We start from the raw sequence: 11,498 nt of genomic DNA on the forward strand, positions 1-11,498 counted from the left end.
TAAATGACTTATTTTTAAATGACACAGGAGACAAAATACCTCTTTAACACAAAATGAGTTTGCCTCAGTCTATGTATTTTGAAATTCATGGTGTCATCAGCTACTTTTCTTACTTGGCAGAAGTTATTATAGCGATTTAAATTTTATTTTGAAAATTGTATGGCCAAAGAACACAAATTGCAATTACCCTTTCTGAGCTAAGCCAATCAGCTCTCAGAACTTTTGGCCAAGAAAGTCCTATCAGCTAGATTAGCACTAGTCTGTAGCAGAGCAAAGCTGAATGAGGTCCTCTGGACTGGAATCGCCCCCATTTAAGACCAGGAAGCTCCTGCGATTAGATCATGGGATGCATCCAATACAAAGCTGAACAGGTCATCTGTAGCCCCAAAGTTGTGGGCTGGAACTTCCTCCTTTACTCTTTTTAAAGCAGTAAATAACTAATTTATATTAGTTTGTATAAAACATTCCAGTTTCGAAAATTAGATGTATTGCCTATTCCAAGAAAATTTAGTGAATGCTGGCTATTTTCCAGAATTGTGCCAACATGAAATATTAATGGGCACTTCTGAATGTACCAATGCACTTTATATACATTTTTTCTTTCTAAAAAACAACAGGGCAAGAACCTGAACAGTCTCACTAATCAGAGAGGAGTGTTTTGAGGTCTGTCATTGTGCACACCTTCTTGGGCTTTCAAAAATTCATTTTTTCAACTTTTCAGGTTTGTTTTCCTTTTTGTCCCCCAATTTGGTTATACTAAACTTTTCTTAAAAAGGTGAATTCATTTTCTTCTCTCACACTGATGAGCAACTGTATTATCACTACTAACCTTTGGCATGACCAAATCACAAAGGCCTTCTTTTAAGAAGTAATAACTATATCTTTAGGGATTTTAGGATACTGATAGTAAAGGATTTTTTAAAACTACGTTGTCTTTCTTTTGTAACTATGTGCATATATTTATCAGCCATGAAAAGATACTCTCTAAAAGTACTACTTTAATTTTAGAAAACCTGTGACAAGGTGATTAGTCCTCAGGAAAAGAAGTTTTTCCTAACTTCAAATCAGTGGTAACTTTTCATTAACCAATCTTTACTCAAGGCCAGGTAATGTGAACTCTGATTTAAGTAAAATCTCAAAAAGTATTCAAACAATTTTATAACATAGCCTGAAAATTAGTCACTTAAAGAACTGGTGATTTTTTAAACAGCTATATTTTTATTAATAACTTAATGTGACAATTTAAATAAGTCTCCCTCAAATGCATACCCTGTTCTCCAGCATATAATGTTTCTCACAGACTGCTCCTGAAAATCTAGCAATTGGTTTTACTCAAGTGGCACTTGACAGACGCTATGATTAATGACTACAAATACTAAATATTCTTGCAAAGAAACTGTTATTGGTCTCAACTAACCACTATATAAAAGACATTGCTAATATTTATATACAAAAATGCCACTTTCAGGGCCTGAATCTTTAATAAGAGATTCTGTATTTTTCAAAGGTGCTTTCAAGAACTTGAAAAGTCAACCAACCATACCAAATTTAATACACTAAAAAATTATTTTGTGGGTAATTATGTTTAATAAGACTATGGACAAAACATAGGTGTTGTTAGTAAGCTTATTTTTTGCTTGCTTGAGTTATAATTTTAAGCTGAGGGAAAAACTCATTTAAGCAGTAAGAGTCATTCCATCCAGACTTAAGCTCACTTCTAAAATAGACCATAACCTAATTTTAGGAAAATTCCATCAATGGATACTTCTAAAATAAAAACATACAGCATACATCTACCCAACGCTGTTCTAAAAAACTGTAAAGTAAGCTAAACATAGATGTTTTAAGTCAAGCATCCTGTTTGATGCAGGTACTTCTGTGGGTATGATTTTAGGTACAGTTCTATCTCTGCAAACACTGCTTCTTTGAGGGCAGCCATTCTCTTCTCTAAAGGAATTCAGATGACTAAGCTCACTGTTGCTTGTCCTGTGCTTATGGCGGAGTTCCTTCTGGAGTTTATTTAGAAGCACATGTACTAGGATGGAGAACACAGCATGGAAGACACGCAGGCATGACCTGTATCTCACACTGAAATAGACACCGTGGAAGGGGAAGCAGACAGCTGGCCTCCTACACATGCTGTTATCTGTTCTGTCGTTATTCTCATATAACTCCTAACGGGGTCCGAATGTGAGGTCACATCCTTATGGATCTTCGGTGGTCTGAGAGAGAGGAAATTCCCACTACCCATCACCTTGACTGAGGCTGATCCTGCTTTAGGATTTAACAACTGAGGAGGCTGGTTTTAGATTAATAGGAAGAAGAAATTCTTTCATCATACTCCAGGAGAGTCCTGTTAAGGAAGAAAAGATGACCCTTGCTAATAGGACTTTCCTTTCTAAGGGTAAGCCTGAAGATAACCTATCAGAGATACGTTATGGGCCTGGAGATGGTGGCTCCAGGAGCAGCCACATTTCCTGTGGCTCTCATAGATGTCCCCTGTCTTGCACCCTCTAGGAGGATTATGCCATAAGTTATAACTTAACTGAGATGGGCCTATGCTTGAGATGAAACAGTAGAGAAGAGCAGTAGCCTGGGAAATCCTGCAAAAGACTAACTGCAGGGGAGTGAAAATTCAACCGTTTAAAGTTAGAAACCTGGATGGTGGCTTAAGTATGGATTGCTTGGACTTCCAGAAATACTGGAAAGGAGACAAGACAAAAGACTGAACATTCTGTTGTGAAGCAGGATGGATCCTGAGGCCCCCATATATATATTTAACAGAAATATAATTTCAAAAGTTCATGAACTCTGGGTCATCCTTATTATGCTGAATATTTAAATAATACTATACCATCATATATAGAAATCTCCGCATCTGTATCATCTTTCTTTGCTTTTGATAATACCCACCTATAAATAAAATTGAAAGAAATATATTATCATTTAAAATAAAACTAACAACTTATAGATACAATGTGTATCAGAAATACAACAAAAGATTATCCAATAGTCCCTTTTCACTCTAAGATACATGAATACTTAGAGGCTAAATAAGGATGTCTATACTATCTTGCAAAGAAAGTGAAAGTTGCTCAGTCATGTTTGACTCTTTGTGACTCTATGGACCATACAATCCATGGAATTCTCCACGCCAGAATACTGGAAAAGGTAACCTTTCCCTTCTCCATGGGATCTTCCCAACCCAGGGATTGAACCCAGGTCTCCCACACTGCGGGCAGATTCTCTGCCAGCTGAGCCGAAAGGGAGGCCCAAGAATACTGGAGTAGGTAGCCTATCCCTTCTCCAGCGGTTCTTCCCACCCCAAGAATCAAACCGGGGGTCTCCTGCATGCAGGTAGATTCTTTACCAACTGAGCTATCAGGGAAGCCCAACTATCTTGCAAAGCTAAATTAATTTGGAATCCACAGTTTACTTGCTGTATGATCATAGGTGAGCTTCCCTGGTGGCTCAGTGGTAAAGAATCTGCCTCCATGCAGGAGACACAGGTTTGATCCCTGAGTTGGGAAAATCCCCTGGAGAAGGGAATGACAACCCACTCCAGTATTCCTGCCTAGGAAATTCCACAGACGGAAGAGTCTGGTGGACTACAATCTATGGGGTCACAAAGACAGTCGGACAGAACTTCGCAACTAAACAACAATGATCATATAGGTAAGGTACACTAAACCTCAGTTTCTTCACTGGTAAAAGGCAGATTAAGACAGTTCTTACCTACGTGCAATATAATAATCAACAGACAGTAATCTTTATTTATTTTTTTACCATTATTTAGGATGAAACATCTGAAATTAAACTACTAATATCTGTCCTAAGGAATGAAGAAATGTTCTAAGTTTTTTACTTTATATTCATACTTCATTAATATATATTCTTTGTATAAATAAATAATTCAAATTAAACATTTCTATCAATAATGAAAACGTGTTAAGGTGCTAGTTTACCTTAACTAGTACATTAACCTTTTTTTTATAGTTCTGTGGCAGAGGCAATTTTCACAAATTAACAACCAATAATTTCAAAAAAGCTAATCAAATCAAGGAGAAAATTCTCCTGAATGAATACTTACCCAGCCAGTCTTCCACTATCAAAAGTTTCTGTAAAATACACTTCTCCTACAGGCTGAGGTGTCTTATATTTAATCTAGAAAATAGATTTTAAAAATCTAAAGTTATTCACCTTCACAAACACTTTAATTAAACAATCTCATTAATTAAGAACCTAGTATGGAATGCACATATAGGTAATAGATATAGTCCATTACATGATCTCCTCAAAACTTTATATCCTACTGGTAATAAAATACAGAACATAAGAGATACATGATAGAAAAAAACACTACATGCAAACAGAATACACTGACTCCCTCTAACACAGGAGGGATAGGAGGAAGTACTTAGCCAAGGTCTCATGATGCAGTGGACATGGTCTTGAAAGGATTCTAACAGGTGACAGTATTTGGGGATAAAAATTATTAGAAGCAAAAGAAGTAGCATGATCATAAACATATAAGATGAAAAATTTAATAAGCACATAGGTTAGTTTAAAATTAATTCCTGGGCTTCCCTGGTGGCTCAGTGGTAAAGAATCTACCCGCCAATGCAGAAGACACAGGTTTGATCCCTGATCTAGGAAGATCCCACACGCTACACGTGAACCACAACTATTAAGCATGTGCTCTGGAGTCTTAGTGAAGGAGAAAATGGCAACCCACTCCAGCATACCTGCCTGGAAAATTCCGTGGACAGAGGAGACTGGTGGGCTACAGTCCCTGGGGTCACAGAGACACGACTGAGTGACTTTCACCTTCACTTCTAGAGCCTTAGAGCCACGACTACTGAGCCTCCGTGCCTCAGTTACTGAAGCGCACGTGCCCTAGAGCTGTGATCCACAGCAAAAGAAGCCTCTATAATGAGAAAGCCACGCCCTGCCACTAGAGAAGAGCCGGCCTAGCAATGAAGACCCAACTTTCACTGTCCTTACCCTTCCCTAATAGCATACTTTCTATTTAAGGGAGGAAAATCAATAATTAAACAAAATCCCAGATACTTCTACAGGGTCAAGATTCTGCTACCCAAATTGCCCATCTCCTATGAAGTTTACTGAATTACAACTTTACTGTTCTCTATATTTTTATGCATTGGCAAAAATGGGCCAATATACTTTATTCATACTTTACCATACCTAGAATTTTCATGCTATAAAATTAGAAGCATCAAAAATTTTCTCTCCCATTTCTTACCATCTTATCAAATTATCATCAAATATAGTTAGGAATCATGGGCTTTCCTGGTAGCTCAGCGGGTAAAGAATCTGCCTTGCAATGCAGGAGACCTTGCTTCAATTCCTGAGCCGGGAAGTTCTCCTGGAGAAGGGATAGGCTACCCACTCCAGGATTCTTGGGCTTCCCTGGAGGCTCAGATGGTACAGAATCCATCTGCAATGTGGGAGACCTGGGTTCTGTCCCCGGGTTGGGAAGATCCCCTGGAGGAGGGCATGGCAACCCACTCCAGTATTCTTGCCTGGAGAATTCCCGTGGACAGAGGAGCCTGGTGGGCTGCAGTCCTCGGGGTCACACACACAGAAAAAGTCAGACACGACCGAGTGACTAAGCACAGCACATAGCTAAGAGTCACAGGTATCTGGGAATTTCTTTAAAGTATTAACCTACCGAAACCCTCATAGTAGCTGTATTTTAAGTCAGCCATAAGCACTTTGATTATTACTTACATTCTGTGGATCACAGAACCAGATTTTAAAGAAATTTAGATTTTTAAACTTAAAAATTTAAATTTTTAAGTTTGAAGCTTGTGGAGCTTCAAACTTAACAGGAGAAAGAATATTCACCTTGAACAGCTAAACAACACATGCATTTGCAAATTTAAAAAAAACTCTAAAAAGAGATTTATAACAACTTGGCCGATTCCTGTTGATGTATGGCAACAATCATCACAATACTGAAAAGTAATTATTCTCCAATTAAAATAAATAAATACTTAAAAAAAAAAAACCTATGTATTATTCTTCTCAGCCCTTTAAACAGCAGCCAGCAGAAAATAATTGGTATTTTCTTACCAAAAATATTTCTGAAAAATTTTGATTGTCCCAATATTAGATATGAATATCCCTCAATGTGAAAGTTCTTATGGATTGTCAGAGTACACAAAAATCTCTAAAAACTTTTCCAGACTCCTGTCAGTCACCACCTCAAAACACACATCTTCACGCTGAGACCGAAACAGTGGGAGCCTTACTAAATAAATGCCTATTTCTTCATCACTCTCCTTTCGAACTCATCCTCCTATTCAGCATTTCTTTCCTCAGAGAAACGAAGAAACACCATTTTCTCTACTTTTAGAAGAACTGAAAATTACTACCTTTTCTTTTATCTGAAAAGGGTTTAAGTATTTAGTCCTCTTTAGCTAGTGATGAACTCCAAGTTTGTTCATAAAAATCTTTCCCATATTTATCTGGTAATAAAACTGTGCTAGATGCCATGCACAAATTTCTGTAGCATATGGGCACCCTAAAAAACACAGCAACAAATAGTTGGGAAAAGGCAATTTTTTTTTTTTTTTCTGTTTATTTAGAAACTAAAGGCTATTCCAATTGAAAGGAATCCTAAGAAATTAGTCAGCCCTATGTATCATGTAAAGGAATAATGGATAGCTTGGTTCTCAATAACCGTACCTCTGAGGAGAGTTCATTTTCATCAGTCTCTTCTGAATTTTCATCAAAGTCTTCCATCTCAACACTATCATCCATAAATTCTGCATTAATTGAGATGAAAAGAAGACCCAAACATAGCCGAAAGCCTTGGAAACGCATATTCATTATCTGTGAAAGTTACAGTAATCAGTAAAAATAAAACAACGTCATGAAAAATAAGTGTAAGTATACTTACCAAGAAATAAGTTCTCCGTTAATACCTCTTTTTTTCTAGGATGGCTTTTAAAACTTACCAAACTTACTTAAATTATGCTTTCAACAAGTGATACTACAAACTTCAAAATCCCATGGGCATCTACAGCTGAAGGCCTGCCTTGAAAAGCAAAGAGCCAATGGCACAAACCTAAAGATACAGAAGTGACCACCAAACTCATGTTTTTTCAAAAAAGGATCGTGACTCCTAAATGTTCGCTCAAGTTACTTTTTTATTATAATGTTGCTTAAGTGTATATAAACAAACAACTGGAAATTTTATAACTGTAAAGCCAAAATACATTTATGTGTAAACACCAAAAAAAGAAAAATAATTTTACCACAACTGAAAGTGACAGCCTTTTACTGAAAACAAATTACAGCTGAAAATTCAAATAAATACAGGATTTACTGCAATGAGGTTGACTGCTGTGAATGAAGTTCTTTTGCATTTATCATCCCTGAAACACTATGATGATTCAATTACATACATAACCACTTCTCCATTCAAAAGCTCCAAGACCTCTGTTCCTTATAAGATTAATTGAGATGAGTAGAAGACAAATATTACTTGACTGCCTCTTGGCAGTAATATGTAATTTACATAATTACACCCTCCTCTTTCCCACTAGCATGTTAAAAATTCAGGGTTTATTTCTTGGCACCAGTGGACTTTTAAACAAGTAAATATGAATAATGAAATTAGGAGACAGTCATTCAAATGATCCAGGGTATAGTTATATTACCATCAACATGAAAGAGTTTCTATTGGAAAAAAAAGTATATTCTGAGAGAACTCTTAACTGCTGCAGAATATATTTATTGACCTACATGGGTCTGCCTAAGAAACACTGAATTTATGACACAGCGCCCTACACCCTCCAGAATGGCTAAACTCAAAGAGAGACAATAACAACAAGTGTTGGGAGGATGTGGACAAACTGAAATCCTCATGCACTGCTGGCAGGAATACAAAATGAGCTTGGAAAACAGTAGGGCAATTCTTCAAAACAGTGAGAATACAATTACCTTATGATTCAGCAATTCTACTCTTCTACCCAAAAGAAAGGAAAACAGATGTCCAAATAAAACCTTGGAATATAAATGCTTAATGATGATAGCCATATAATGATAGTTGTTAATCATAGCCAAAAAAGTGTAAACAACTCAGAAGTACATCAACTGATGAACAGATAAACAAAATGTGGAATATTCACATTGGAAGATTATCTGACAATAAAACAGAATGTAGTACTGAAGTGTTACAAGACAGATGAATCTCAAAAACATTATGCTCAGTGAAAGAAGTCAGTCATAAAAAACCATATATTGTATGACCCTATTTAAATAGGCAAACCCATAGAATCAGAAAATAGATTAGTAACTGCCTAAGGAAAGGAGTGAGAAGAAAGGGTTAATTGGTACAAGGCTTCTTTTGAGGGTAACAAAAGTGTTCTAAAATTGGAATATGGTTGTGTAACTCTAAATATGTTAAATATGTTAAAACTCACTGAACTGTACTCATCAAACAGGTCAACTTGTGGGTATGCAAATAATACATCAATAAAGCTGTGTTTTAAAAAAAGAAACATCAGACTATAAAAAGCATTCTTCCATTTTGGTTAGCTCAACTAAAGCTTTTTAATGAGAGTAAAACTCTACACGAATGTATGGGCCAGTTAGCTTTAGTTTCTTCTAAAGGTCACTGACTACAACTTTAAAGTTTACTTTGAAAGTACATCTTAAAAAAAAAAAACATAATATGAACATTCTATACTAAAAGATGTATTAATATCACCATTTTTATGGAAAAGAATACAAAAATGATGCATACTACTCATAATTAGAAGAGTGTAACTTCTATAGAGTCATAAAAAAAGGTTAACTGAGATAGAAAGCAAATGTAAAGGGATCAATTTGAACTCAATAATAGGAAGCTATGTATTTTTAAAATTTTCACTTACTGGCACACAAATGAGTACAGTTGCAAATTGTTTATCAATTGTTAATAACCCTGAAAGCTTCATTGTTCTAAAAATTAAAGAGCTTTCCATGGCTTATACAATGTAGTAAAAGGTATTCTTGATACTATCAATAACATTTGAGTAAACAGAAATGCATAAAATAAATAACAGCAGTAATAATGAACATTAATATCATTTCAGCCCCATATCTTTTCCTTCAAAATGAATGCACACTTTAGTTTAATAATTAATTTGTTGAAAATACCATTTAGGTTATTACAGAGTATTGAGCAGAGTTCCCTGTGCTATACAGTAGATCCTTATTGGTTACCTATTTTAAATATAAATAGTGTCTACTGTTTGTTTTCTATATCACAGTTCTTCCTAACTTTCCTTCAGAACCAGTTGCCAAAGCTTCAGGAAAAAAATTTTAAAACCTTTATCTGGAAAGCTTGCTTCTTCTCTGAAGTTCTATGACTATAATCACTCATTTACATAAAACAACTAGCTAATTTAATTTTTGCAGCCCAGGACATCACTATGAAAGGCATTATTACTCCCAATCTACATACGGAAAACTAAGAGATTCAGAAACCTGATCAAATTCTCATAATTGCAAATGTGAGACAAGGTGAGAATGCAAAACCTTACATTATACCATGCTACTTTTTATTTTAATCTTACCCCCACTGCATTATTATATGTTCCTTTTTCTAGCTTTGGGTTTTTCTAGTTCCTTAAGGTGTAAAGATAGGTTGTTAATAAAAGATCTTTCTTTTTTAATGCAAGTGTTTACAGCCATAAATTTCCCTCTTAGCACTGTCTTCACTCTATACCATAAGCTTGAGTCTGCTTTCTTTTTTTTGTTGTTGTTGTTGTTTCATTTATCTCAAGATCTTTTCCAATTTCCTTGTGATTTCTTTTTTGACCCTTTGGTTGTTTTAAAGTGTATTGTTTCATTTTCAAATATTTGTGGATTTTTTTTTTCCTGCTTTTCCTCTGCTACTGATTTTGTTTCATCACAATGTAACTGGAAAAGATACTCTGAATCTTTTTCAGATTAAACAAACTTTTAAAACTTTGTTAAGATTTGTTTTGTGGTATAACATACGGTCTATCCTAGAGAATATTCTGTGTGCACTTAAGAAAAATATGTATTTTCATCAATACTCATCAGGGATATTGGTCTGTAGTTTTCTCAGTGTCTTCGTCTGCCTTTGCTATCAGGGTTAAGGCCACCCTCATATAGTGAGTTTGGAAGTATTTCCTCCTGTTCAATTTTCTGGAAGAGTTTGAGGAAGACTGGCATTAATTTTTCTTTCTGCTATTGTTAGGTGAAATGTTTTGTGTACATGTATTAAAGTCCAATTGCTCTGTAGCGTTAGCTGTCTTCTAATTTCTTCCTGAGCTATATGGTTGTCCTAAGATATACAGGATTAGTAAAGCAAGAATTTGTTTAGATGGTATAATACAGAACTTCTAGTGCAGATGCTACCCCCTTGCCCCCTTACAAATGTGCAAAATATAAAATCCTAGGGTTCTAAGCTTCCTGTGTATTCCTCACTTCATAGAGGTTGTTGAAATCACAAAATATTTGTGAAGAAAGCAAGCAATGGAGAAGCACATCCATTTGCATGTATCTTTGACCTCATGTATGTTCTCTGCACTGCCTGTGGGCTGGTTCAATAACAAAGCGAAGTATAACTAACTCTGGCCAAGTATGAGATACTTGGGAGAGATTTCTGGCTGATCACCACAGATGTTTTCTTTTTATCCCAGGAGACAAAACTATACTGTGCTTTTTCTAGAATTAAGCATGACTCAGGTGAATGGAGTGAGATGAGACCCAGGAAAGCTAACAAGGCAGTGATAGCCTGAGTATAAAGGCCTGGGAGCCAGGACAGCCAATGCGATAAACTCCAGTCTGAAAGCCAGCAGGCTCAAGACCCAAGCAGAGCCAGTGTTTCAGTCCAAGTCCAAGGGCAGGGAAAAAAACTGAAGTCCCAGCTCAGCCTGCTAGGCAGGAGGAAGTCCCTCTTCCTCACTGGAGTATCAGCTTTATTGTCCTATTCTGGCCTTCAACTGACTGGAGAAGGCCACTCATCTAGGGGAAGGGCAATCTGCTTTACTCCACCTACCATTCAAATGTTAATCTTATCCAAAAACACCCTCACAAACACACCTAAAATAATATTTGACCAAATATCTGGGTATCCTGTGGTTCAGTCAAGTAGATACATACAATTAACTATCACAGCCATCTACTCCTTAGGACCACACACCCAGCAACCAGAAATTATGTTAGGCCCCTGGGATTTTTTAATTTACTGTTCAAGCATTACTTTAACTAATACATACTGTTAACTGAAACTGGGTATATTTTTCTAAATCAGAAGGACTTAGAAACAATGAAAATATCTCAGGAAATACAGCAAAAAGTGGGGAAAGAACCATAATAGCAGAAATAATAGTTGAAAATACAACTTTCTAATGATTTAAGAAAATAACTACAGTGTTCCAAGAATTCTGGATCTGATCCTATAAAACTCAGAAACCACTGAAGATGTGAGAGTAGTGAAGTGATCAGAGTGG

The 11,498-nt window shown here is 36.1% G+C and overlaps 2 protein-coding genes across 4 annotated transcripts in view; one reads left to right on the top strand and one right to left on the bottom strand.

Annotated features, from left to right (window-relative positions):
* The window catches only part of CLGN (calmegin), a 33,237-nt gene extending 26,382 nt beyond the window's left edge, over window positions 1-6,855 (bottom strand). The window contains exons 1-3 of the mRNA XM_065904227.1: window positions 6,712-6,855; window positions 4,091-4,164; window positions 2,855-2,913 (exon numbers count right to left, since the gene is read on the bottom strand). Coding sequence (XP_065760299.1) covers window positions 2,855-2,913; window positions 4,091-4,164; window positions 6,712-6,855 — 277 coding nt within the window. The remainder of the gene's footprint in view (window positions 1-2,854; window positions 2,914-4,090; window positions 4,165-6,711) is intronic.
* Window positions 1-7,377, top strand: part of SCOC (short coiled-coil protein) — a 78,041-nt gene extending 70,664 nt beyond the window's left edge. The window contains exon 7 of one of the 3 annotated variants that reach the window (XR_010658827.1): window positions 6,965-7,017. Coding sequence is in view for 1 of the 3 variants with exons in the window: in XM_065904226.1 (XP_065760298.1) it covers window positions 6,965-7,016 (52 nt within the window). In the remaining 2 variants the exon portion in view is untranslated. Of the gene's footprint in view, window positions 1-6,964 lie in introns of all 3 variants that reach the window. The other 2 variants (XR_010658828.1, XM_065904226.1) reach the window with 2 other exon arrangements.
* The last annotated feature ends 4,121 nt before the right edge of the window (window positions 7,378-11,498 follow it).

Source organism: Muntiacus reevesi, chromosome 13 (assembly GCF_963930625.1).
Source record: "Muntiacus reevesi chromosome 13, mMunRee1.1, whole genome shotgun sequence".
NCBI lineage: Eukaryota > Metazoa > Chordata > Mammalia > Artiodactyla > Cervidae > Muntiacus > Muntiacus reevesi.